Source organism: Anomaloglossus baeobatrachus, chromosome 2 (assembly GCF_048569485.1).
Source record: "Anomaloglossus baeobatrachus isolate aAnoBae1 chromosome 2, aAnoBae1.hap1, whole genome shotgun sequence".
NCBI classification, from domain to species: Eukaryota; Metazoa; Chordata; class Amphibia; order Anura; family Aromobatidae; genus Anomaloglossus; species Anomaloglossus baeobatrachus.
The window spans coordinates 542,053,249-542,079,419 of NC_134354.1; the positions used below are offsets into that span (position 1 = coordinate 542,053,249).

The 26,171-nt window shown below is 48.3% G+C and overlaps 1 protein-coding gene across 1 annotated transcript in view; it reads left to right on the forward strand.

Moving 5' to 3' along the window:
• The window catches only part of TUBGCP3 (tubulin gamma complex component 3), a 212,985-nt gene that overhangs the window by 36,460 nt on the left and 150,354 nt on the right, over positions 1 to 26,171 (forward strand). The window contains exons 6-8 of the mRNA XM_075336660.1: positions 3,822 to 3,994; positions 21,708 to 21,826; positions 24,057 to 24,182. Of these exons, the coding sequence (XP_075192775.1) occupies positions 3,822 to 3,994; positions 21,708 to 21,826; positions 24,057 to 24,182 (418 nt within the window). The remainder of the gene's footprint in view (positions 1 to 3,821; positions 3,995 to 21,707; positions 21,827 to 24,056; positions 24,183 to 26,171) is intronic.

The window sequence follows — 26,171 nt, forward strand, 5'->3', positions numbered from 1 at the left end:
TGACTTCTTGTGACATGAATAAATGCTAATAATGTAGTGATTTGCCAGGATCAGTAAAGAATAATCAATAATCCTATTGATTTGGAGAATTGTAAGGGTATGTGCCCACGTAACAGATTTGTGTACAGGTTTTCTGCACACAAAACCGCATGTTTTGGCAGGAAAAATGCAGCAGAAAAAACGCACTTTTTTTTATCACTTTTGCGCGTTATATCCATTTGTTTTTCATATTTTTTTTAGTCATGGTGATCGCAGGGGTTCCTGTGGTGTACCCCCACGATCACCGCCGGGTCTCCCGGTTATGTTACAGCTGAGACCTAGCTCTCGGTGCCCGGAGCGTTGCCTGCGCTGCTCTCAGTAGTTGAACCCCCTGAATAATGCGATCACAGTCAGGGAGATTTACCTCTCCCTGGCAATCTGGTCCCTGTAATGCGATCACGGGGACCCGATTGCTGCCATGGCAACCCTGGGTTGTCACCTTGACGTCCCCGGGTTACTGAGCAAAAGAGTTCTACGAGTGCAGCACGGACAGATAAAATCCACTGCAGTGATCGAGCTTGAGCAGTGGATTATATCCGCAGGAAAAAATGAAGAAAGAATTGACATGCTGATCTGCAAGGAAAAAAATCTGCAACATGTGCACAAGTCAGGTTCTCATAGAGTTTGCTGGGATGCGTTTTTGAAAAGCATTATTGATTAACCCCTTCACAACCGACTGATTTGCGCTTTCCGTTTTGTTTTTTTCCGCCATTCTTCTGAGACGTAGCTTTTTTAATTTTTCCATCAGTATTACCATATGATGGCTCGTTTCTTGCGGAACAAGATGTACTTTTAAATGAAACCATGAGATTTACCATATAGTGTACTGGAAAATGGCAAAAAAATTCCAAATATGGAAAAATTGCAAAAAATGTACAATTGCAGTTTAGTTTTTGAGATATTTTATACACGGTGTTCACTATATGGTAAAACTGATTTGTGGGTGTGATCCCTGAGGTCAGTGCGAGTTCGTAGACACCAAACATGAATAGGTTCACTTTTATCTAAGGGGTTAAAAAAATCCCCAGACGTTTGTCCGAAAAAAGTGGTGTACGTTTTTCCGCAATTTTCCGCGACCCATAGCGTTTTTTTATTTTTTGGAATCTATGGCTCAGTGATGGCTTGTTTTTTGTGTCTCGGGCTGACTTTTTTAATGATACTATATCCTATTTTTTGATCACTTGTTACGGCGATACCAAATGTGTGTATTTTTTTAACCCTTTAATTTTCAATGGGGCGAAAGGGGGTAATTTAAACTTTTTAGGGTTTTTTTTTTTTTTTAATTTTTCAAAACTTTTTTAAACGTTTTTTTTTTAATTTTTTTTTATTTTACTAGTACCCCTAGGTGACTATTAGAATCTGCAGTCTGATCGCTCATTCATTTCTCTAGATCAGAGCAGCACCGTTCAGATTGAGAGAAATGTTCATCTCTTATAACCTGCAGTACCCGGCTGCTGGTTAAAGGACCTGAGTCATGTGAACTACAGGAGTCATCACGTGACTGTGCTACCATGACAACCATCGGGTCCACGTGATCATGTCACGTGACTTCTGGTATCGGACGGTGAGTAAACTTTTACCGCGATCGCCATTAATATGGTGCTGTCACATCTTGACAGCACTATTTAAGGGGTTAACAGGTACGGGTGGATAGCGATTCTACTCGTACCTGCTAGGCACGCTTATCAGCTGTACAAATAGGCTGACATGTGTGCGGATCCCCACCTGCAGCCCGCTGCAGCAGGTGGGGATTAACATTATAACTGCAGGGACGTAATATTACTGCCCACGGCCGTTTAACACTAGAACTACTGGACTCGTGACACCTATATAGAAATACATGGTGCAAAGTAGTCAAAATGACTACCTCAGTAGTTCTAGTGTTAAGGGGTTAAAATCTGCAAGAAACACACAACATAAATGCAGCGTAGGCACACAGCCTAAAAGGGAACTACAGTGGAATCTTGGTGAACGAGAACAATCCGTTCTGGGACTGTGCTTGTTAACCAAGTTACTCGTTCAGCAAAGCAAGATTTCCCATAGGAAATCATTGCAATGCAGACAATTCATTCCACAACTTGTTAAATGTCCCATCCTGGTCCCCTATTGTGTCATTCCACACACGTACAAACACACACACACACACACACACACACACACACACACACACACACACACACACACACACACACACACACAGAAACACACACACACACACACAGATTATGCTCACATTACCTTCCATTCCATCGCCGGCCTCCTGGGACTTGCTGTTCACCAGTACGGGCTGTGTATCGGGTTACGATAACGACGAGGGAGGAACTTCCGCTGCCAGAGCGCTGACGTCAAAGGCTGGAGTTGCTTGCGTCTGATTGGCCAGCGCGCTGCCTTTGAGTAGTGGGTATGTGAGCAAGGATGATTGACCTTGGGGAGATCAACATCCACCACTGCGGAGACACCATCACGTGTTTCTCAACGCAGTGATTCTAGAGCAATGCACCCTGGGAAATATCCTGTTCATCAATATCCAGTTTCCTGCCAGCGTTGAGAAACATGTGATGGTGTCTCCGCAGGCCTTCTTGCTTTGAGTAGTGGGTAACAGGGGAACTTCCTGCTTCGTCGCTATGGTTGCCGATGCACAGCCTGGAGGAGCGGAGCGGCGAACTACAGGACCCAGGAGGCCGGCGATGGAACTGAAGGTACACACATTATGCTCTCCTTACCTTCCGTTCCATCGCTGCCCTCCTGGGTGTTGTAGTTCGCCGCGACGACGTCGCAATGAGCCGGCAGTCTACAAGAACCATGAGGCCGGCGATAGAACGGAAGGTAAGGTGAGCATAATACTGTGTGTGTGTGCGTGTGTGTTTGTGCGTTCGTGTGTGTTTGTGCGTTCGTGTGTGTTTGTGCGTTCGTGTGTGTTTGTGCGTGCATGTGTGGACTGCAAGTGCGGGTCAGAGCACGGTGGATGTACGGAACTGGAAGTGTGTGCGGTATTTTGCTCGTTCAGCAAGGCTTTCTCGTAAAGCGGGTTACAAATTTACAGAAAGCTTTGCTTGTTAAGCGAAATTCTCGTTAAGTGGGTTACTCGTTAAGCGAGGTACCACTGTATTGGGAAGATTTTACATTTCTCAGCATCTGATTTTGAATAGGAAAGAGCGAGAGGTTTGGTTAAAACCGGGCAAAAGCTATCTTTGTCCAGGAATACAGCGTGGTAAGTGACAGTCCTTTAACCGAAGGAAGCGTGTGCATTTGGGAGACCTGATCTAAGCCCAGCAGAAACATTCTTGGGCGTGTAGGTCATTCGGCATCTATCGTTTTCTGTCCAGCCTAAAATAGTCTGTTAGTGAGGAACATTTATTTTAGGATTTGAAGAGCCCCTTTCACGGTCAAGGATGTCACGTTTTGGATAATCAGTGATTGGTGAGCACATCCTCTGGGAGTTGCAGATATGTGCACTTGTAATCCCCTGACCTTGGCACGTAACCATAATAAATGGCAGAGTTCATCGATGTTCCTTGGTGCAGGGCAATAAATTCAGAAGATAAAACATTCGCAATGGAGATGTAAACTGTTTCTTGTGCTAATTAGGTGGGTCATGTGTCTGTTTTAATTGTTAGGAGCTTTGTCCCAGCCCTTGGTTGAAAGGATCTGCATCATGTCGCCTGCTAGGTATAGCAAGCAGTACACTTGCTCATAGTTTGGGATCCAGACAGATGACTCTACCGGTAACCAGTTACCATTATTAACAGAACTGCATGCTTCCATTTTTCTTCATTTTTCAGACAGCCTTACCAAACTCCAATGGGAGATGCCCTGCGGCAGCAGTTGGGCACACGCCTTGCATGGACTTTAGCAACTGGTCAACAGCCAACATTGCAGAATACTACCGCCAAAGCAATTCCTAATCCAGTAGCCCGTGGTGTGCCAAGAACAAGACGAGAAGGCGACACAAGTGGTAACTAGCACAAAATGATTTTTTTTTCCAGTAAAGGCATTCTGTGGATGCAAATCAATAAACTAGTTGGAACTCTTGTAATGTGGAGCCTCGCCAAACAAAACGGCAAATTACCTCTTCAGAGTGGAAGGGAATAGGATCTTCAGTGTCATCTATAGGATGTAGCAATACGAACAGTCAATATCAACTTTTTAAAGAGCCTTGCCACATGCCTTAGGATAAGAAGCCTAACCAGGAGAATGTTTGGATGGGTTAGAGGCCTCTGCGAGCCTTTTATGGGATCAAAAATTACATTTAGGAATACTACTACATGGCACTAGAGTTCCTGGTTTCTTCCTCTCTGTAGAAGTTATATGCATTTTTTAATTTCCCAGGAGAGCATTGCATGGCCTTTATGTGTCCAAATGCCAACTTGGCACTTTTCACAAGGAGAAACTTTACCCGTTTGAGCCCTTATGAGAGGCCTTTCTCCCAGCCAAATCTGTTTTTCTTTGTCGCTCCTAATTGGGAGACCCAGACAATTGGGTGTATAGCTACTGCCTCCGGAGGCCACACAAAGCACTACACTTAAAAGTGTAAGGCCCCTCCCCTTCTGCCTATACACCCCCCGTGGGATCACGGGCTCCTCAGTTTTCATGCTTTGTGCGAAGGAGGTCAGACATCCACGCATAGCTCCACTGTTTAGTCAGCAGCAGCTGCTGACTATGTCGGATGGAAGAAAAGAGGGCCCATACTAGGGCCCCCAGCATGCTCCCTTCTCACCCCACTTTTGTCGGCGGTGTTTGTTAAGGTTGAGGTACCCATTGCGGGTACGGAGGCTGGAGCCCACATGCTGCTTCCTTCCCCATCCCCCTTAGGGCTCTGGGTGAAGTGGGATTTTACCGGTCTCCAGGCACTGAGACCGTGCTCCATCCACAGCCGCTGGGGAATCTGCTGGATATGGAGCTGAGTATCGTCAGGGACATGGCCCTGCTACGTCAAGGTACTCTGTGTCCCCGTACAGACCGCGCGCAGACACACTGCAGCATTGCTGGGTGTGTTAGTGCGCCGGGGACAACAGCGCTGCGCGCTTGTGCCACTACTCACTACAGCTCTGCTGAGTGAGTTAATGTATTGGGAACTGCCGCGCCGGCCGCTGCTGTCAGTTTACGCTGCGGCGCGGCTGGGACTTGTGGTGCGCCGGGGACTTCCGCGCTGGCCGTGCATATATGACGGCCGCGCTTATTACTCGAGTCCCCGGCTTTTGCGGCCTAGTTTCACTTCGTTCCCGCCCCCAGGCCTGCCAGTCAGGGGAAGGGCGGGACGCTGTACAGAACATCAGCGCAGAGGGCTGGAGTCTACTTTACATACTCCAGCCCTCACACTGGACACAGTGGGACGCCAGTTTCCCGCACTTTGTCTGAGGCACGCCCACGGTCCGCCCCTCTTCACAGAACGCCGGCAGCCATTCCTGTGTGCAGTCTGAGCTGGAGAGGGGAGACAAGTTCTGGGAGACCCAGACACGGGATTCTGGCGACCACACACCCGCGTTTGAGCGGGCGGTAAGCGGCACCTCTGGTGCTGACCCCACTAGTGCCGAAGTGTACATTTGTATTTTTATGCTTGCATGCTATACATTGCACTGTACGGGTGACGCCATAGTGAATGATCTTATAGCGTCCATCAATAGAATGTTGGATATTTCTCCACCAGCTCCTCCAGTGGAGGAGTCAGCTTCACAGCAGGAGAAATTCCATTTCAGGTATCCCAAGCGTAAATTAAGTACTTTTCTGGACCACTCTGACTTTAGAGAGTCAGTCCAGAAACACCACGCTTATCCAGATAAGCGTTTCTCCAAACGGCTTAAGGATACACGTTATCCCTTTCCCCCTGACGTGGTCAAGGGCTGGACCCAGTGTCCCAAGGTGGATCCTCCAATCTCCAGGCTTGCGGCTAGATCCATAGTTGCAGTGGAAGATGGGGCTGCACTTAAAGATGCCACTGACAGACAGATGGAGCTCTGGTTGAAATCCATCTATGAAGCTATCGGCGCGTCGTTTGCTCCAGCATTCGCAGCCGTATGGGCACTCCAAGCTATTTCAGCTGGTCTTACACAGATTGACACGGTCACACGTACATCTGTTCCGCAGGTGGCATCCTTAACCTCTCAAATGTCTGCATTTGCGTCTTATGCGATTAATGCGGTCCTGGACTCTACGAGCCGTACGGCAGTGGCGTCCGCCAACTCCGTGGTTTTACGCAGAGCCTTGTGGTTACGGGAATGGAAGGCAGATTCTGCTTCCAAAAAGTGCTTAACCAGTTTACCATTTTCTGGTGACCGACTGTTTGGTGAGCGTTTGGATGAAATCATTAAACAGTCCAAGGGTAAGGATTCATCCTTACCTCAGCCCAGACAAAACAAACCCCAACAGAGGAGGGGACAGTCGGGGTTTCGGTCCTTTCGAGGCTCGGGCAGGTCCCGATTCTCCTCGTCCAAAAGGACTCAAAAGGATCAGAGGAGCTCAGATTCTTGGCGGGCTCAGTCACGCCCAAAAAAGACAGCCGGAAGACCCGCTACCAAGGCGGCTTCCTCATGACTTTCGGCCTCCTCTCTCCGCATCCTCGGTCGGTGGCAGGCTCTCCCGCTTTGGCGACATTTGGCTGCCACAGGTCAAAGACCGTTGGGTGAGAGACATTCTGTCTCACGGGTACAGGATAGAGTTCAGTTCTCGTCCTCCAACTCGATTCTTCAGAACTTCTCCACCTCCCGACCGAGCCGATGCTCTTCTGCAAGCGGTGTGCACTCTAAAGGCAGAAGGAGTGGTGACCCCTGTTCCTCTTCAGGAGCAAGGTCACGGTTTTTACTCCAATTTGTTTGTGGTGCCAAAAAAGGACGGGTCTTTCCGTCCCGTTCTGGATCTAAAACTGCTCAACAAGCACGTGAAAACCAGGCGGTTCCGGATGGAATCCCTCCGCTCCGTCATCGCCTCAATGTCTCAAGGAGATTTCCTAGCATCAATAGACATCAAGGATGCTTATCTCCACGTGCCGATTGCTCCAGAGCATCAGCGTTTTCTACGCTTCGTTATAGGAGACGAACACCTTCAGTTCGTAGCTCTGCCTTTCGGGCTGGCGACAGCCCCACGGGTCTTCACCAAGGTCATGGCAGCAGTAGTAGCAGTCCTGCACTCTCAAGGTCACTCTGTGATCCCGTATTTCGACGATCTACTGGTCAAGGCACCCTCTCAAGAGGCATGCCAACACAGCCTGAACGTTGCGCTGGAGACTCTCCAGAGTTTCGGGTGGATCATCAACTTTTCAAAGTCAAATCTGACCCCGACCCAATCGCTAACATATCTTGGCATGGAGTTTCATACTCTCTCAGCGATAGTGAAGCTTCCGCTGGACAAACAGCGTTCACTACAGACAGGGGTGCAATCTCTCCTTCAAGGCCAGTCACACCCCTTGAGACGCCTCATGCACTTCCTAGGGAAGATGGTAGCAACAATGGAGGCAGTCCCTTTCGCGCAGTTTCATCTGCGCCCACTACAATGGGACATTCTCCGCCAATGGGACGGGAAGTCGACGTCCCTCGACAGGAACGTCTCCCTTTCTCAGGCGGCCAAGGAATCTCTTCGGTGGTGGCTTCTTCCCACTTCATTGTCAAAAGGAAAGTCCTTTCTACCCCCATCCTGGGCGGTGGTTACGACAGACGCGAGTCTTTCAGGGTGGGGAGCAGTTTTTCTCCACCACAGGGCTCAAGGTACGTGGACTCAGCAAGAGTCCACCCTTCAGATCAATGTTCTGGAAATCAGAGCAGTGTATCTTGCCCTACAAGCCTTCCAGCAGTGGCTGGAAGGCAAGCAGATCCGAAGTCAGTCGGACAACTCCACAACGGTGGCATACATCAACCACCAAGGCGGAACACGCAGTCGGCAAGCCTTCCAGGAAGTCCGGCGGATTCTGACGTGGGTGGAAGACATGGCATCCACCATATCCGCAGTTCACATCCCAGGCGTGGAAAACTGGGAAGCAGACTTCCTCAGTCGCCAGGGTATGGACGCAGGGGAATGGTCTCTTCACCCGGACGTGTTTCAGGAGATCTGTCGCCGCTGGGGGATGCCGGACGTCGACCTAATGGCGTCCCGGCACAACAACAAGGTCCCGGCTTTCATGGCACGGTCTCACGATCACCGAGCGCTTGCGGCGGACGCCTTAGTTCAAGATTGGTCGCTGTTCCGGCTACCTTATGTGTTTCCACCTCTGGCACTGTTGCCCAGAGTGCTGCGCAAGATCAGGTCCGACTGCCGCCGCGCCATCCTCGTCGCTCCAGACTGGCCGAGGAGGTCGTGGTACCCGGATCTGTGGCACCTCACGGTAGGCCAACCGTGGGCACTACCAGACCGACCAGACTTGTTGTCCCAAGGGCCGTTTTTCCATCAGAACTCTGCGGCCCTGAACCTGACTGTGTGGCCATTGAGTCCTGGATCCTAGCGTCTTCAGGATTATCTCAAGAGGTCATTGCCACCATGAGACAGGCTAGAAAACCATCCTCCGCCAAGATCTACCACAGGACGTGGAAGATATTCTTATCTTGGTGCTCTGCTCAGGGAGTTTCTCCCTGGCCATTTGCATTGCCTACTCTTCTTTCTTTCCTGCAATCCGGTTTGGATAAAGGTTTGTCGCTCGGCTCCCTTAAGGGACAAGTCTCAGCGCTATCTGTATTTTTTCAGAAACGCCTAGCACGACTTCCTCAGGTACGCACGTTCCTGCAAGGGGTTTGTCATATCGTCCCTCCTTACAAGCGGCCGTTAGAGCCCTGGGATCTGAACAGGGTTCTAATTGCTCTCCAGAAGCCGCCTTTCGAGCCTATGAGGGATGTTTCCCTTTCTCGCCTTTCACAGAAAGTGGCCTTTCTAGTAGCGGTCACGTCTCTTCGGAGAGTGTCCGAGCTAGCAGCGCTGTCATGCAAATCTCCCTTTCTGGTGTTTCACCAGGACAAGGTGGTTCTGCGCCCGATTCCGGAGTTTCTCCCTAAGGTGGTATCCCCCTTTCATCTCAATCAGGATATCGTCTTACCTTCTTTGTGTCCTCATCCAGTTCATCAATGTGAAAAGGATTTGCATTTGTTGGATCTGGTGAGAGCACTCAGAATCTACATTTCCGGCACGGCGCCTCTGCGCCGCTCGGATGCACTCTTTATCCTTGTCGCTGGTCAGCGTAAAGGGTCGCAAGCTTCCAAATCCACCCTGGTTCGGTGGATCAAGGAACCAATTCTTGAAGCCTACCGTTCTGCTGGGATTCCGGTTCCCTCAGGGCTGAAGGCCCATTCTACCAGAGCCGTGGGTGCATCCTGGGCTTTACGGCACCAGGCTACGGCTCAGCAGGTGTGCCTGGCGGCTACCTGGTCGAGTCTGCACACTTTACCAAGCATTATCAGGTGAATACCTACGCTTCGGCGGACGCCAGCCTAGGTAGACAAGTCCTTCAGGCGGCGGTTGCCCACCTGTAGGAAAGGGCTGTTTTTTTGGCCCTATCACGAGGTGTTATTTTACCCACCCAGGGACTGCTTTTGGACGTCCCAATTGTCTGGGTCTCCCAATTAGGAGCGACAAAGAAGAAGGGAATTTTGTTTACTTACCGTAAATTCCTTTTCTTCTAGCTCCAATTGGGAGACCCAGCACCCGCCCTGTTTTCTTAGGGATTTTTGTTTTTTCGGGTACACATGTTGTTCATGTTGAATGGTTTCAGTTCTCCGATGTTTCTTCGGATCAAATTTGTTTTTAAACCAGTTATTGGCTTTCCTCCTTCTTGCTTTTGCACTAAAACTGAGGAGCCCGTGATCCCACGGGGGGTGTATAGGCAGAAGGGGAGGGGCTTTACACTTTTAAGTGTAGTGCTTTGTGTGGCCTCCGGAGGCAGTAGCTATACACCCAATTGTCTGGGTCTCCCAATTGGAGCTAGAAGAAAAGGAATTTACGGTAAGTAAACAAAATTCCCTTCTTCTGCTTTGCACTGATGAGGGGCAATCCCCACGAAACACGTCTACAGATGTCATTTCTAATTTGGTTTCCTATCCTAAGTCATGTGGCAATGCCCTTTTAAAGGTTCTATATTGAATTTTAGGATTGCTACTCCAATAAAGATCTGTACAGTTCTCATCCTCTTCTGTCCAGAAGGTGTGATTTGCATAATTTAAATTCCAAGGGGAGCATTGCATGGCCTAGACGTCTTCCTTTGCCACCGATCTCCACAATCATAACATAGTGATTGCTTGGTCTCTCAGTTGACAGTGATTCAAAAATGGATCTGCGTTCTGTCTGTAGGATATTAAAGTGTAACCGTTGTTTCGATTTTTCTTTCATAAATCAATAGTACACATGAAAATAACAAACTTTGTAATATTTCTTATCAGACAAATCTGCTTCTTTCTCTGCCAGAATGGACTAGTCATTATCAACATTTTCTCTGCTCCTTCCTCCTATCTACATAGAATCTCATCAGCACCAACTGCCATCTCCTATCTCAGAAATGGGAAAGTCTTCACTGAATACAGATTTTACCTCAGAATTGAGAATGTTGATAATAACTGATCAGTTCTGGCAGAGAAAGGAGCAGATTTATCTGATAAGATACATTACACAGTTGCTTATTTTTATGTGCACTATTGATATTATGAATTAATAATGAAATGACACCTACCTTTTAAAATAAGCACTAGGTGTCAGTTTTATGTTTCTGATGCCATGTTCTCACGTTCAGTATTAGGCTATGTGCGCACTAGAAAAGTGATTTTTCTCAAGAAAATTTCTTGAGAAACTTCTGGGAGTTGAAGAAGGTAAAACCCCGCACCAAATCCGCGGGAAAAACGCATGCGATTTTGCCGCGGTTTTTCCGCAGGTTGGTCCCTGCGGTTTTTTTATGCTGAACAGAAATAAATAATATAGATAATAAATAGATAATCGATAGACAGATAATGGATAGAGGGAAAGGTGGATAGATGAATAGATAGACAATAGATAGATAGATGAGAAAGACCTATATAATGTCCCACCCCCCTGCATATTTTAAGCTGGCACCCTTTAGTGACTTTCATGTGGCACTAAAGGGTGCCTAGCCTTGTATTTAGCCAAAAAATAAATAATTAAAAAAAAAAATGACGTGGGGTTCCCCCTATTTTTGTAGCCAACTAGGGTAAAGCAGACGGCTGCAGCCTGCAAACCACAGCTGGCAGCTTCACCTTGGCTGGTAATCCAAAACAGAGGGCACCCCCACGCTGTTATTTTACATTAAATAAATAATTTAAAACAAAAAACGTGGGGTCCCCCCCAAATTGGATCACCAGCCAAGGTAAAGCGGACAGCTGTGGTCTGATATTCTCAGACTTTGGAGGTCCACTGTTATTGGACACTCCACAGCCTAAAAACAGCAGGCTGCAGCCGCCCCAGAGGTGGCACATCCATTAGATGTGCCAATCCTGGCGCTTCGCCCCAACTCATCCCGTTGCCCTGGTGTGGTGGCAAACTGGGTAATATATGGGGTTGATGCCAGATGTGTAATGTTACCTGGCATCAAGCCCTGGGGTTAGTGATGACACGCGTCTATCAGATACCTGATATCACCAACCCAGTCAGTAAGAAATATAAAATAGACAACAAAAAAAGTTTTATTTGAAAAAAAACACTCCCCACATTCTCTTTTTAACCAATTTATTGACAAGAACAATCAAATCCTGGTCCGGCGTAATCCAATAAGGGGGAGATCCCACGGCGATTCATACCATAGTCAATGTCCCAGTCCATGAAGAACAGGATGTTCCCCATTGGCTGGGAGAGCAATGCAGTGACCTGAGCTAACATCAATGGGTCAGCCCAGGTCACTGCAGGGCATGACAAGTGCTGCTGTCAGGAGGTTAGATGAGATCATTACCTGCTGTGATGATCTCCTGCAGTCCTGCCATCAGCGCTGTTACTGCTTTCTATGCCCTCCGCGTTGTCAACAGTATCGCGAGAGCCCGTGACGTCACCGCTAGTGACAGTCTCGGGCCGCTCACGAGACTGGCATAGACAGCAGTGACCGCGGTGACGTCAGGAGGCAGGAGATCGTCACAGCAGGTAATGATCTCATCTCACCTCCTGACAGCAGCGCCTGTCATCCCCGCGGCTGCACGCACTGCTGTGTGTCAGTGTCTGCCTGCGCTGCAGCGTGACAAGCTGCTGACACTGCAGGGCTTGCAGCGGCGGGGCCGGAGCGGGACACAGACTGCATGGGCACCCACCGGATGTCACACGGAAGTGCTTCTGTGCGGCATCCAGGGAGTGTGATGTCTGTGTTTACTCTGCTCGGCTTCCTCTTCTGTCATAATGACATCACTTCCTGCAAAACCGCAGGCAGTGATGAGCATTACTGCAGGTAAATCGCAGCTATACCGGGGGTATACCGCACATCATTTGCTACCTGTGGTATACCCCCGGAATTTCGCGATTACATTACAGTGAATGGAGTGAAATTCCGGGGGTATACCACAGGTACCTCCGGAAAATAATGGACATGCTCATTTTCTCAAGAAAGTTTCTTGAGAAAAATCCGCAGTGTGCGCACAGCTATTTTTTGTTCCCATAGGTTTTGCTGGGAAATGTCTGCAGAAAGATTTCAAACCTTTCTCAAGAAATTTCCGCAGCAAATCCGCGGGTAAATCGGCCTAGTGCGCACATAGCCTTAGGTGAGTTTTTACCTCAGTATTTGTAGCCAAAACCAGGAGTGGGACAATCGGAGGAAAAGTACAATAGAAACACGGGCACCACTTCTCTATTATTACCCACTCCTGGTTTGCGCTTACAAGAACTGATGTAAAAGACTAAACATGGTCTAAACCTGAGATTGCTGCAGCCATAGGAAGTCTTGTGTAACGACAAAGCTGTGTCCCACCACAACGCCAAAAAGTCTCAGCCATGATTCTTTGTTCACAACCCTTCTCAGATGAAATATGTAAGAGTCTGGATATGGGGTATAGGCTCTGGCTTCTGGCATCACAGGCTATGTTTGCTGGAGAAAGTTGTATTCTGCATTACTTATCTCCTACAGTGGCAGAAAAATGGATGAATAGCACAGAGAACACTGGTGCATCACGGCATTGATTAGCAGCTCTCTACGTTGGCTCTTTGAGGGCGGAATTACCTTTCCAAGACATACATATGCCCTAATAGCACTATGATAGAACCGCTGGGGACATACCTTTTAAAGAGGGAGTCTCAGTAAGATGATGTTGAGGAAACTGAAGGATAACTTCACAAGTCTGCTATCAGAATTAGGATTCAGGTTTCTCCTCCAAAGAGAGCACTAAGGTGACATAAGGACTCTTGTAGGCTGTGCAATGTTCCTCTGGTAATTTGAATAAGCCAATAACCTCTTCAGAGAGGAAGAAGACTAGAACTCTAGCGCCAGCTATCGGAAGTAGCAATCCTAAAAGTCAATGTTGACCCTTTTTAAAGGTCCCTTAAATGTCCTGAAGAATTTTTCTTGGCTTCTAAGGGTACCGTCACACTTTAGCGACGCTCCAGCGATCTGACCTGGTCAGGATCGCTGGTGCGTCGCTACATGGTTGCTGGTGAGCTGTCATTCAGGCAGAGCTCACCAGCGACCAGTGACCAGCCCCCAGCCAGCAGCGACGCGTGGAAGCGATGCTGCGCTTGGTAACTAAGGTAAATACCGGGTAACCAAGCAAAGCACTTTGCTTGGTTACCCGATATTTACCTTGGTTACCAGCGCACACCGCTTAGCGCTGGCTCCCTGCACTCCTAGCCAGATTACACATCGGGTTCATAAGCAAACCGCTGTGCTTATTTACCCGATGTGTACTCCGGCTACGTGTGCAGGGAGCCGGAACTGGCAGCCTGACAGCGGCGTATGCTAGTAACCAAGGTAAATATCGGGTAACCAAGCAAAGCGCGTCGCTTGGTTACCCGATATTTACCTTGGTTACAGCTTACCGCAGGCTGCCATAAGCCGGCTCCTTGCTCCCTGCACATTTACATCGTTGATCTCTCGCTGTCAAACACAGCGATGTGTGCTTCACAGCAGGAGAGCAACGTCCAAAAAACCAGCACTGTGTGTAAGGAGCAGCGATCTCAGAGCAGGGGCCAGATCGCTGCTCAGTGTCACACAAAGCGAGATCGCTAATGAGGTCACTGGTGCGTCACAAAAACCGTGACTCAGCAGCGATCTCGCTATGTGAGAAGTACCCCTTAGTCTCCCTACATCGACTAGTCATGCCACAAAGACATACTTTACACCAAGGTGTCCTTGTCAGAGCCTCTCACCCAGCCAAACCGTTTTTTCCTGCTTTCTTTACATATTTTTTTTATTTTAAAATTTAGTTCAAACAAAACAAATTGTTCACACAGTAAAATTTAACAACAATTAGTGTTTTCCCCCGCTTTGTACTGATGAGGAGCAAAGACCCCAACATACGTGTCTTCAAATGGAGTGTCTGGTTTAGCTTCTTATCCTAAGGTCTTATGGCAAGAATCTTTTAGGCTATGTGCGCACGTTGCGTAAATACAGTAACTGCATGCGTCCTGCGTCCCCTGCACAGTCTATGGAGATTGTGCAGGGGCCGTGCGCACGTGGCGTTTTAGAGCGCAGCGCTTCGGCTACTGCCGAAGCGTTGTGTTCTAAGAAGTGACATGTCACTTCTTCCATGCGCCGAAGCGTTGTGTTCTAAGAAGTGACATGTCACTTCTTCCATGCTGTCTATGGCAGGAGCTGCAGGCAGAGCGCATGGAATCGGCTTTTTTTTTTTTCCTCACTACGGACATTTCTGCAGCGATTTTAAAGAGCACATGTGCTCTTCAGATCGCTGCAGAAATTTCTGCAGTGACTGTACGCAACATGCGCACATAGCCTCAAGGGTTGATATTTGATGTTTCGGATTTCTACTTCCAATAGGTGGCACTAGAGTTGCAGTCTTTGCAGGAATAGTATCTGATCACACAAGGAAACCTCTTACATGCTTTACTCTGGGAATGACTGTCTCGATCCCACTCAGTGTTACCACTGTCAGTCCCTTTACGTGATAGTTCCTTCTTTCCTGAGCTTAATGCAGTTTTAGTTGATAAAAAAAATGGAGTGCATTGTCACCTGCCTAGTTTACTAAAAATATGATTGTGTGCTAGCCAAAGAGGTCACAAAAGCTTTTTCTTTGTCGCTCCATTGGGAGACCCAGACAATTGGGTGTATAGCTATTGCCTCTGGAGGCCACACAAAGTATTACACTTAAAAGTGTAAGGCCCCTCCCCTTCTGGCTATACACCCCCAGTGGGATCACTGGCTCACCAGTTTTGTGCTTTGTGCGAAGGAGGCAACACATCCACGCATAGCTCCACTTTTTAGTCAGCAGCAGCTGCTGACTATGTCGGATGGAAGAAAAGAGGACACATATAGTGTCCCCAGCATGCTCCCTTCTCACCCCACTGTATGTCGGAGGTGTTTGTAAGGTTGAGGTACCCATTGCGGGTACGGCGGCAGGAGCCCACATGCTGATTCCTTCCCCATCCCTTTTTACAGGGCTCTGGGTGAAGTGGGATTTACCGGTCTCCAGGCACTGAGACCGTGCTCCATCTACAGCCCCTGGAGAAGATGCTGGATGGAGCGGAGTACATCAGGGACATGGCCCTGCTTCCTCAAGGTACTCTGTGTCCCCGTGCATTTGGCGCTCACACCGCAGCATGCTGGGTGTTGTAGTGCGCCGGGGGACATCAGCGCTGCGGCGCCTGTGCCATGGCCTCATTCAGCTTTGCTGAAGCAGGCTCACTTATGGGAATTGGTCGCGCCGGCCGCTGGGACTGCGGCGCGGCTGGCACTTGTAGTGCGCCGGGGACTTCAGCGCGGCCTGCGCTTTTACGGCGGCCGCGCTGATAACTAGAGTCCCCGGCTTTTGCGGCCTGCTTCCGTTCGTTCCCGCCCCCAGACCTGCCAGTCAGGAGAGGGGCGGGACGCTGGCCACTTCTATCGGTCGCGCCGGCCGCTGGAACTGCGGCGCGGCTGGCACTTGTGGTGCGCCGGGGACTTCAGCGCGGCCCGCGCTTTTACGGCGGCCGCGCTGTTAACTCGAGTCCCCGGCTTCTGGGCCTAGTCTCCCTTCGTTACCGCCCACAGCCCTGACAGTCAGGGTAGGGGCGTGACGCTGCATAGAGCAGAGCTGAGAGCTGGAGTATGTTTTGCATACTCCACCCCTCTCACTGTGTGCACTGTGAATCCGGATTCCCGCACTTTCTCAGGCACGCCCACGGCTTCCTTCTCTACAAGGACACCGGCAGCCATTAGTGTCAGTTTCTGTACGATACAGAGACAAGTGTGGAAGACCCTGGCATTCTGATAGTCACACAATCGCTGTAACAGGCGTTAAGCAGCACCTGTGGTGCTAACCCCACTAGTGCAGAAGTGCACTTATAGATATGCTTGTACTATATACATTGCACTGTTTGGTCGCACGTTGTATATACCCTCCTGGATTATGCGGAGGAGTTATCAGCATATTCTCTGTGTAAAACAAAGGTGCAGAACCACATGTTTTTCTATACAGCGGGTACAGCATGTACGGCTATACGGCCGGCAGGTTACATAGACTCCCATTGTATGCACTAATGGCCAGGGGATGAGGACGGTGTCTGCAGTATTTACTGACAGTTTTTCTGAGACTATGGCTATGATACTAGAAGCCTAGCAGTCCGGACATGTCTCTCACAATATGGGCACTGTTGAATCATTGATCCATGGCCCCCCCTCAGTGTGAATAACTAACAGCTCCGGGAATGTCACACGCATCCCAGAGTCACGGCTCTGCACGGACGTCAGTCCCAGACAGCCTAAGTGGGCTCGCTATGAGCGGCCTCGGTTTCATCAGGGTCCTAACAGAAGGACTCGCTGTGTAATGAGGCGGAAGTAGCGGCTCAGGATTCTGATCCTGAGACCGCTCTCAATCTGGATACACCTGATTGTGACGCCATAGTAAATAATCTTATAGCGTCCATCTATAGAATGTGGGTTATTTCTCACAGCTCCTCCAGTGGAGGAGTCAGCTTCACGTATTTTTCTGGACCACTCTGCCTTCAGAGAGGCAGTCCAGGAACACCACGCTTATCCAGATATGCGCTTCTCCAAACGGCTTAGGATACACGTTATCCCTGTCCCCTGACTTGGTCAAGGACTGGACCCAATGTCCCGAGCGGCATCCTCCAATCTCCAGGCTTGTAGCTAGATCCATAGTTGCAGTGGGAGATGGAACTGCAAACTCAAAGATGCCACTGACAGACAGATGGATCTCTGGTCGAAAGCCATCTATGAGGCTGTCGGCGCACCGTTGGCTCCGGCATTCTCTCCCTTGGGGCACTCCAAGCTATTTCAGCTTGTCTTACACAGATTGACACGGTTACACGTACATCTGTGCCGCAGGTGGCATCCTTAACCTCTCAAATGTCTGCATTTGTTTCTTACGCGATTCAGGTTGTCCTGGACTCTGCGAACCGTGCGGCGGTAGCCTCCGCTACTCCGTGTTTTTAAGCAGAGCCTGGTCTGCTCGTTAAGTGAATGGAAGGCAGATTCTGCTTCCAAAAAAGGTTGCCTAACCAGTTGCCTTTTTCTGCTGACCGACTGTTTGGTGAGCGTTGGATGTAACCATCAAACAGTCCAGGGGTAAGGATTCATCCTTTCCTCAGCCCGGACACAACAAACCCCAACAGAGCAAGAGGCAGTCGGGGTTTTCGGCCTTTTCGAGGCTCGGGCAGGTCCCATTTTTCCTCGTCCAATGTGGACTCAAAAGGATCAGAAGAGCTAAGATTCTTAGCGGGCTCAGTCTCGCCCAAAAAAGCGACAGTCTGAAAACCCGCTTCCAAGGCGGCTTCCTCATGACTTGCGGCCTCGGTCGGTAGCAGGCTCTCCCGCCTTGGCGATATTTAGCTGCCATAGGTCAATGACCATTGACTGTGAGACATTCTGTCTCACGGGTACAGGATAGAGCTCACTTCTCGTCCTCCAACTCGATTCTTCAGAATTTCTCCGCCTCCCGGCCGGGCCGCTGCTCTTCTGCAAACAGGGTGCACTCTATAGGCAGAAAGAGTGATGACCCCCGTTCCTCTTCAGGAACAAGGTCACGGTTTTTACCCCAAATTCTTTGCGGTACCTATAACAACGGGCCGTTCCGTCCCGTTCTGGATCTAAAAATGCTCAGCAAGCTCGTGGACACCAGGCGGTTCCGGATGGAATCCCTCCGCCATGTCATCGCCTCAAGGTCCCAAGGATATTTCCTAGCATCATTAGGCATCAAGGATGCTTATCCACACGTGCCGATTGATCCAGAGCACTAGCGTTTCTACGCTTCGTTATAGGAGACGAACACCCTCTGTTCGTAGCTCTACCTTCCGGCTAGCGACAGTCCAACTGGTCTTCGCCAAGGTCAGGGCAGCAGTAGTCACAGTCCTGCACTCTCAGGGTCACTCTGTGGTCCCGTATTTAGACGATCTACTTGTCAAGGCACTCTCTTAGGAAACATGCCAACACTGCCCGAACGTTGCGCTGGAGACTCTCTAGAGTTTTGGGTGGATCATCAACTTTTTAAAGTCAGATCCGACCCCGACCCTATCGATAACATATATAGGCATAGAGTTTCTTACTCTCTCAGCGATAGTGAAGCTGCCGCTAGACAAACAGCATTCACTACGGGCTGCAAGCTCTTCTTTAAGAACCAGTCGCACACATTGAGACGCCTCATGCACTTCCTACGTAAGATGGTAGCAATGGAGGCAGTTCCTTTCGCGCAGTTTTACTGCGTCCACTACAATGGGACATTCTCCGCCAATGGGACGAGGAGTCGACGTCCCTCAACAGAGTCGTCGTTCTTTCTCAGGCGGCCAAGGAATCTCTACGGTGGTGGCTTCTTCTCACCTCTTGGTCAAAAAGAAGGTCCTTCCTATCCCCGTCCTGGGCGATAGTTACGACAGACGCGAGTCTATCAGGGTGGGGAGCAGTTTTTCTCCACTACAGCGCTCAGGGTACGTGGACTCAGCAAGAGTCCACTCTTCAGATCAATGTTCTTGAACACAGAGCAGTGTATCTTGCCCTACAATCCTTCCAACAGCGGCTGGAAAGCAAGCATATCCGACTTCAGTCGGACAGCTCCACAGCGGTGGCATACATCAACCACCAAGGAAGAACGCGCAACCGGCAAGCCTTCCAGGAAGTCCGGCAGGTTCTGATGTGGGTGGAAGACACGGCATCCACCATATCCACAATTCACATCCCAAGTGTGGAAACTAGGAAGCTGACTTCCTAAGTCGCTGAGGTGTGGCCGAAAGAGTATGGTCTCCTCACCCGGACGGGTTTCAGGAGATCTGGCGCCGCTGACAGAGGCCGGACGTCGATCTAATGGCGTCACGGCACAACAACAATGTGCCAGCTTCATGGCACGGTTTCACAATCATCGAGCTCTGGCGGCAAACGCCTTAGTTCAGCATTGGTCGCAGTTCCAGCTACCTTAGGTGCCACCTCTGGCATTGTTGCCCAGAGTACTGCGCTAGATCAAGACCGACTGCGGCCGCGCCATCCTCGTCGCTACAAATTGGCCGAGGATGTTGTGGTACTCGGTTCTGTGGTGCCTCACGGTAGGCTAACCGGGGGCACTACCAGACCAATCAGACTGGCTGTCTCAAGGGCCATTCTTCCATTTGAATTCTACGGCCCTCAACCGGATGGTGTGGCATTGAGTCCTGGAACCTAGTGTCGTCAGGATTACCTCAGGACGTGGTTGCCACCATGAGACAGGCTAGCATACCAACGTCCGCCAAGATTGACCACAGGACGTGGAAGATGTTCTTATCTCGGTGCTCGGCGCAGGGTGTTTCTCCCTGGCCGGTTGCATCGTCTATGTTTCCTTCCTTCCTGCAATCTAGGTAGGAAAATGGGTTATCGCTCAGTTCCCTTTAGGGACAAGTCTCAGCGCTATCTGTATTTTTTCAGAAACGACGACTTCCTCAGGTACGCACGTTCCTACGAGGAGTTTGTCTTCTGAGCACTCCGTACAAGCGGCCGTTAGAGCCCTGAGATCTGAACAAGGTTCTAATTGCTCTCCAGATGCCGCCTTTCGAGCCTTTGAAGGATGTCTCCCTTCCCGTTTTTCACGGGAAGTGGCCTTCTAGTAACGGTCTCGTCTCTTAGGAGAGTTTCCGAGCTAGCAACGCTCTCATACAAACTCCCTTCCTGGTCCTTCACCAGGACAGGGTAGTTCTGCGTCCGGTTCCGGAATTTCTCCCTAAGGTGGTATCCCATTTTCATATCAATCAGGATATCACCTCACCTTCTTTGTGTCCTCGTCCAGTCCATCAATTTCAGAAAGATTTGCATCTGTTGGTTCTGGTGAGAGCACTCAGGTTCTACTTCCCGCATGGCGCTCCTGCGCCACCCGGATGCACTCTTTGTCCTTGTCGCTGGTCGGCGTAAACAGTCGCAAGCTTCCAGATCCACCCTTGCTCGGGGGCTCGAGGAACCAATTCTTGAAACCTACAGTTCTACTGGGCTTCTGGTTCTCTCAAGGCCGAAGGCCCATTCTACCAGAGCCGTGGGTGCATCCTGGGCATTACGGCACCAGGCTACGGCTCAGCAGGTGTGTCAGGCACCCACCTGGTCGAGTCTACTTACTTTTACCAAGCATTATCAGATGCATACCTACGCTTCGGCAGACGCCAGCCTAGGTAGATAAGTCATTCAGGCGGCGGTTGGCCACCTGTAGGAGAGGGCCGTTTGACGGCCCTATCATGAGGTATTCTTTTACCCACCCAGGGATTGCTTTTGGACATCCCAATTGTCTGGGTCTCCCAATGGAGCGACAAAGAAGAAGGGAATTTTGTTTACTTACCGTAAATTCCTTTTCTTCTAGCTCCAATTGGGAGACCCAGCACCCGCCCTGTTTTCTCGGGGTTTTTCTGTTTTTTCGGGTACACATGTTGTTCATGTGGTATGGTTCAGTTCTCCGATGTTTCCTCGGATTGAATTGGTCTTTAAACCAGTTATTGGCTTTCCTCCTTCTTGCTTTGGCACTAAAACTGGTGAGCCAGTGATCCCACTGGGGGTGTATAGCCAGAAGGGGAGGGGCCTTACACTTTTAAGTGTAATACTTTGTGTGGCCTCCAGAGGCAATAGCTATACACCCAATTGTCTGGGTCTCCCAATTGGAGCTAGAAGAAAAGGAATTTACGGTAAGTAAACAAAATTCCCTTCTTCTATAAATACAAGTTAAAGAAAAACTGTTCTAACTTGCCATCCTTATGCCCACATTCTATGTCTCGGGGTGTCCAGGTTCTGCTACATATGTGGATGCACTCATGTGTCTCACAACAGCTGTGTGAGCACCCCTGGGCAACCTGACTGTGTCTTCAGGCAGTCTGAGACATGCTGTGGCCATTTAGGGTGACATTAGGTATGTATATAAAGGATTTCACAGCCACTGATATTGTAGTTACCGTTAATGTTAAACCAAAGGGACACTTTAAAGGCGTTTTCTGCCCACTAGTGTTGCGAATTCCAGGGGAATTATGACAGTGTGCCCAGTGCACATACTCATTATTCGGCCGGCTGCAGCCACATGCAGGATTGTTTGCCACTTTATATTCAAGCATGATTACCTTGCACAAGTGAACTGTAAGTAATATGAACATTGCAAAGTAATTAATGTATTCTTTTCCAGGGTCTGTGGAAATAACCGAAACCGCCCTTGTAAGAGACATTTTGTATGTGTTTCAAGGAATTGATGGGAAGTATATCAAAATGTGCAATTCTGAGAACTGCTACAAGGTGGACAGCAAGGTGACTATGGCCGTATTGTAAGACCACTCTGTATATAATGCGCACTTGTAGATTTTTTGTTAGTAAGCCACTTGGAAAAAGCCCTGTGCTTTAACTATATACCAAACTGTTGATTTTGCTATTTTATAACGTCAGTATTTTGTCTGGTTGATGGCCTAAAGGCTATGTTCACACATTGTGTTTGCAATGTTTCCTCTTCCTGCTCTTGGCAGTTAAGAGGCTGCTATGGGTAAAAATCGCTGTAAAAATACTGAAAGAATTGACATCCTGCATATCTCAAAACACTGGTTTTCCAATTCAGTTAAGAAGAAAATCACAAGATTTCTAAAGTGTCCTAACTTTTGCTGGTACTGTAAGGCTATGTGCACACGCTGCGTTTTTTTGATGCTGCGTTTTTGTGCCGTTTTTGGCCGCTAAAAATGCACCCGCGGCAAAAAACGCAGCAAAAAAAACGCATGCGTTTTTACTGCGATTGGGTGCGTTTTTGGCTGCGTTATGCTGCGTTTTTGATCTCTGCGTTTTTCCAATGCATTGCATGGGGGGGGGGGAAACGCAGGAAAGAATTGACATGTCCATTTTTTTTTTTTTTTTAAAGCTCAAAAACGCAGCTTAAAAAAAAAAGTTGTGCGCGAACAGCAAAAAATGAAAACTCAGACTTTGCTGGGGAAGCAAAGTCATGCAGTTTTGAGGCCAAAAACGCACAAAAACGCCGCGAAAAACTCACTGTGTGCACATAGCCTAAAAAGCAGCTTTACATTTATTAAAAAAAAAAAAATGCCCCCCAACGCCCCCCTCCCGCCAAAAACACTTCACATCTGTAAACATAACATAAATGTCACCGTACTAAATATGGTATTGATATCAGTCCATGGCAATGAAATGTAACTTTTTTTTATTTATATACAGTGGAATTTTGGATTACGAGCATAATTGGTTCCGGGAGTGTGCTCTTAAACCAAGTTACTCTTCAAAGCAAATTTTCCCATAGGAAATAACTGAAATTCAGGAAATTCGTTCCACAACCCAAAAATATTCACAGTATTTATACAAACTTATTACTGTAATACAAAATAATGTTCTGTATTCATATAGAATTATTACAGTGCACTAATACATAATACTGTACAGTAAAAAACATATAACAGATTAAACTGCACTTTAGCTTACAATAGAATTGTTGGTGAGCGGGACATACACTATAGAGAGAAAAATGATGTATAAATATGACAACTTTTATTCTAGTACAATACACAAAAAAAACACCCCAAATCTATTCTCCCCAAAATAATGGCAGAACTAAGGGAAATGAGGGGTAGGATTACAGCACACGCAATTAGATTACAGTGCAAGCAATGTGCTGTACTGGTTAGCAGAAAGAAAGTACAATACTGTATCCACAAATGCAAATTGATAGATATGCTATATAGTATATACTGTACTGTGCAATGGTATACAGTTCATATGTACAAAATGTAAGCGCAGATCAGAGAGCGGTGAAAGTCCGGAACTGGCAGTGTGATCAGTGAAAATTGCTCTTATTGCAAATCATTGCTCTTAAACCAAGTTACAAAGCTTTGCTTGTCTTGCAAAACGCTCTCAAATCAAATTACTCTTAAACCAAGGGTCCACTGTAGTTAGTCTTTTATTAGTTATTATTTTTCAGTCTTTTATTTTTTAATAGATCAGTACTGCCATCTAGTGGTCACAATAAAGCACTTCTTTAAATTTAATCTTTTGCAGCGCGTTTTTCCAAAGTTGTAGATGTCAGGCTTATATTTAAAAATAACGTGTACTTAATATATCATACATATATATATATTATATATGTATGATATTCTTTTTATCACTTTTTTGTTATAAAACTGCATGCACATCCATATACCAGCAAAGTCAATAAGAATCCTAAGGTTTTGTGCACATTTTGCTGTTTTTTCTTTACTTTGCAGATTTGCAGCAGAAAATAAACCTCAGCATGTCAATTCTTTCATTGTTTTTCCACTCCAGAATGCATGAAAAACACGTTGGAAAAACCGCACCGAAAGTGTGGTAAAAATTCACTGAAAAAAACGCACTGAATAAATGCAGCGTTTTTCTTGCCAAGAGTTTGAGATTTGCCGCCGATAGTTTCACAGCCTAAAGGGGAAAAATAGAACAATTTGAACGTACATTAAAAGCATGCTAATAAAAAGTTGAGACGCTTACCATATATCATGTCTTTCTTCCACCTTAGGTTGCTCTGTCTAAGTCTCTAAAGGACACTACTAGCAGACTTGCAGAGTTAGGATGGCTTCATAATAAAGTAAGAAAATACACTGATCAGAGGAGCTTAGATCGTGCATTTGGACTGGTTGGCCAGGTACGATACATTTTCTTTGGTGTTACAGATAGTATGTCTTCAGTGTTTGTCACCTATTCTGACAGCCACATAATAGTGGGAAAAGATCCTATATAATTCCAGCCATTTGCCAATGTTCTGTTTGCTGTAGATCTCATAAAATCACTATTTTCCCCCTTACCCATGACAGTGCCTGAGAGCTTGGGATCCGCACTAACCATTGGACAGGACGCCAAGAGCACAAAGTAAAAATGCAGCTCTCAGGTCCTTCTTCAATGTGGTTTGGATGTAGGAGCCTTCAGCACACGCTGGAGTAGCCATTCATCATAGAACCCCGCAGCAGCCTCTAGTATGAATGGCAGACAGGAGCCCAGGCACCAAAATGCTAACGTCAGTCTGGGAGAAGCCACATGTAATGCATCACTATCTACCTATGTTTCGTGTGCGGCCTGAGGATTTCTCTTAGTGATTCTTGCGTGTCTTGCAGCCTGGCGATTTTAGTTTGGGTCTGTGGCCTGCAGCATGGGCATTTCTTGTTTAAGTGCTGTGGCTTAGTAGGTTAAGAAGCCTGCATTGTCCACACATGTGTGTTTGACTCTCCTCATGTCTCACCTCTGCCGCCTCAGGTCTAGTGTGTTGGGCCTGCCGCCTCAGGTCTAGTGTGTTGGGCCGGCATACTCAGGTATGGTTTCATGTCTCGTGTGCCATGCAACCTCATGGCTGGTGTTTTGGCCTGCCACTTCAAATCTGGCCTTATGTCTAATGTTGTCAGGTAGTCCTCCATAAATCATGAGCTCTTGGTAACCCTGCCCACCACTGATTGGCATATTTCTGCCTAGGCAGAGTGTGCTCAGAATGCTGCTAATCAGTGATAAGGGTTATACAGAGCTCAGCATTCAGAAAACTGGTAGAACTGTAGCAGGTAAAACAATGATTTTCTCAAAACGGCAAAAAACAGCTCAATAAGTGATACAATGCTAGAACCAAGGTCACTGCCCCCACATTCTGGTGTAGTAGAAACCTGGGAAATATTCTCATTAACCTGCCATTTTATGAGACCAACTTGTTTCAACCCCTTAACGACCGCCGATACGCCTTTTAACGGCGACAAATTAGGGTACTTCTTCCGATCCGCCGCTTTTTAACGGCGGTCGGAAAAAAGGGTCTAGCGCCCCCCAGAGTCAGAAAATTTCCGGGGTCTCAGCTGCCGGGGGTAGCTGAGACCCTGGAGATCATGATTCTGGCCGGTTTTTCCGGTCCCCGCTCACCTGATGACCGGTATACACCGTATACCGATGATCAGGTTACAGTAAATGACCGCGCCGGTGAAAAATCATTTATCTCCCATCTGGCATGATCAAACATGCCAGATGGGAGATAAATCTTTTTCCCGGTTCCCTCCGGTCCCCTCGGTATCCCCAAAGTGCCCCCCCCGACCCCCAACCCCCTCCCGAAAATCCAAGATGGCCGCGCGCACCGGCGAGCACAGCAGCGCGCCGGCCGCATTTCCCCCTTTCCTATGGTTTCTGTCGCATGTGCCATAACACATGCGACAGAAACCTGCTCCCCAGGCCCTGCCGGGTCCCCCCCTATCCCCCCCCGGTGTTCCCCGGTGTCCCCCGGTGTCATACATACCTGTCGCAGCTCTGATCCCCCGCAGCCCCCTCCTCCGGCTCCTTCTCAGCAGACGCCGGTCACATGTGCAGAGCGCAGCTGTCAGCTTCCTGTGTTCAGGACGCTGGCTGCTGCTCGGCACTGTGTGTGCAGCTGTGACCCAGGGAGGGTGGGTGCAGATTCATTGCACCCACTCTCCTCAAATGGAGGGTCCTCACACCTAGAAAATGGGGGATACGTTCCCTGAACGTGTCCCCCATATTCTAGAAGGTCCAGAGTCGACGTGGGACGTCCAAATGGATTACAGCGGATTTTTTTTTCTTTTCTTTTCAATAAATTGGTCAATCAGGGAATGTTTTGGGGAGTGTTTTTTCAAATAAATTTTTTTTTGTTGTC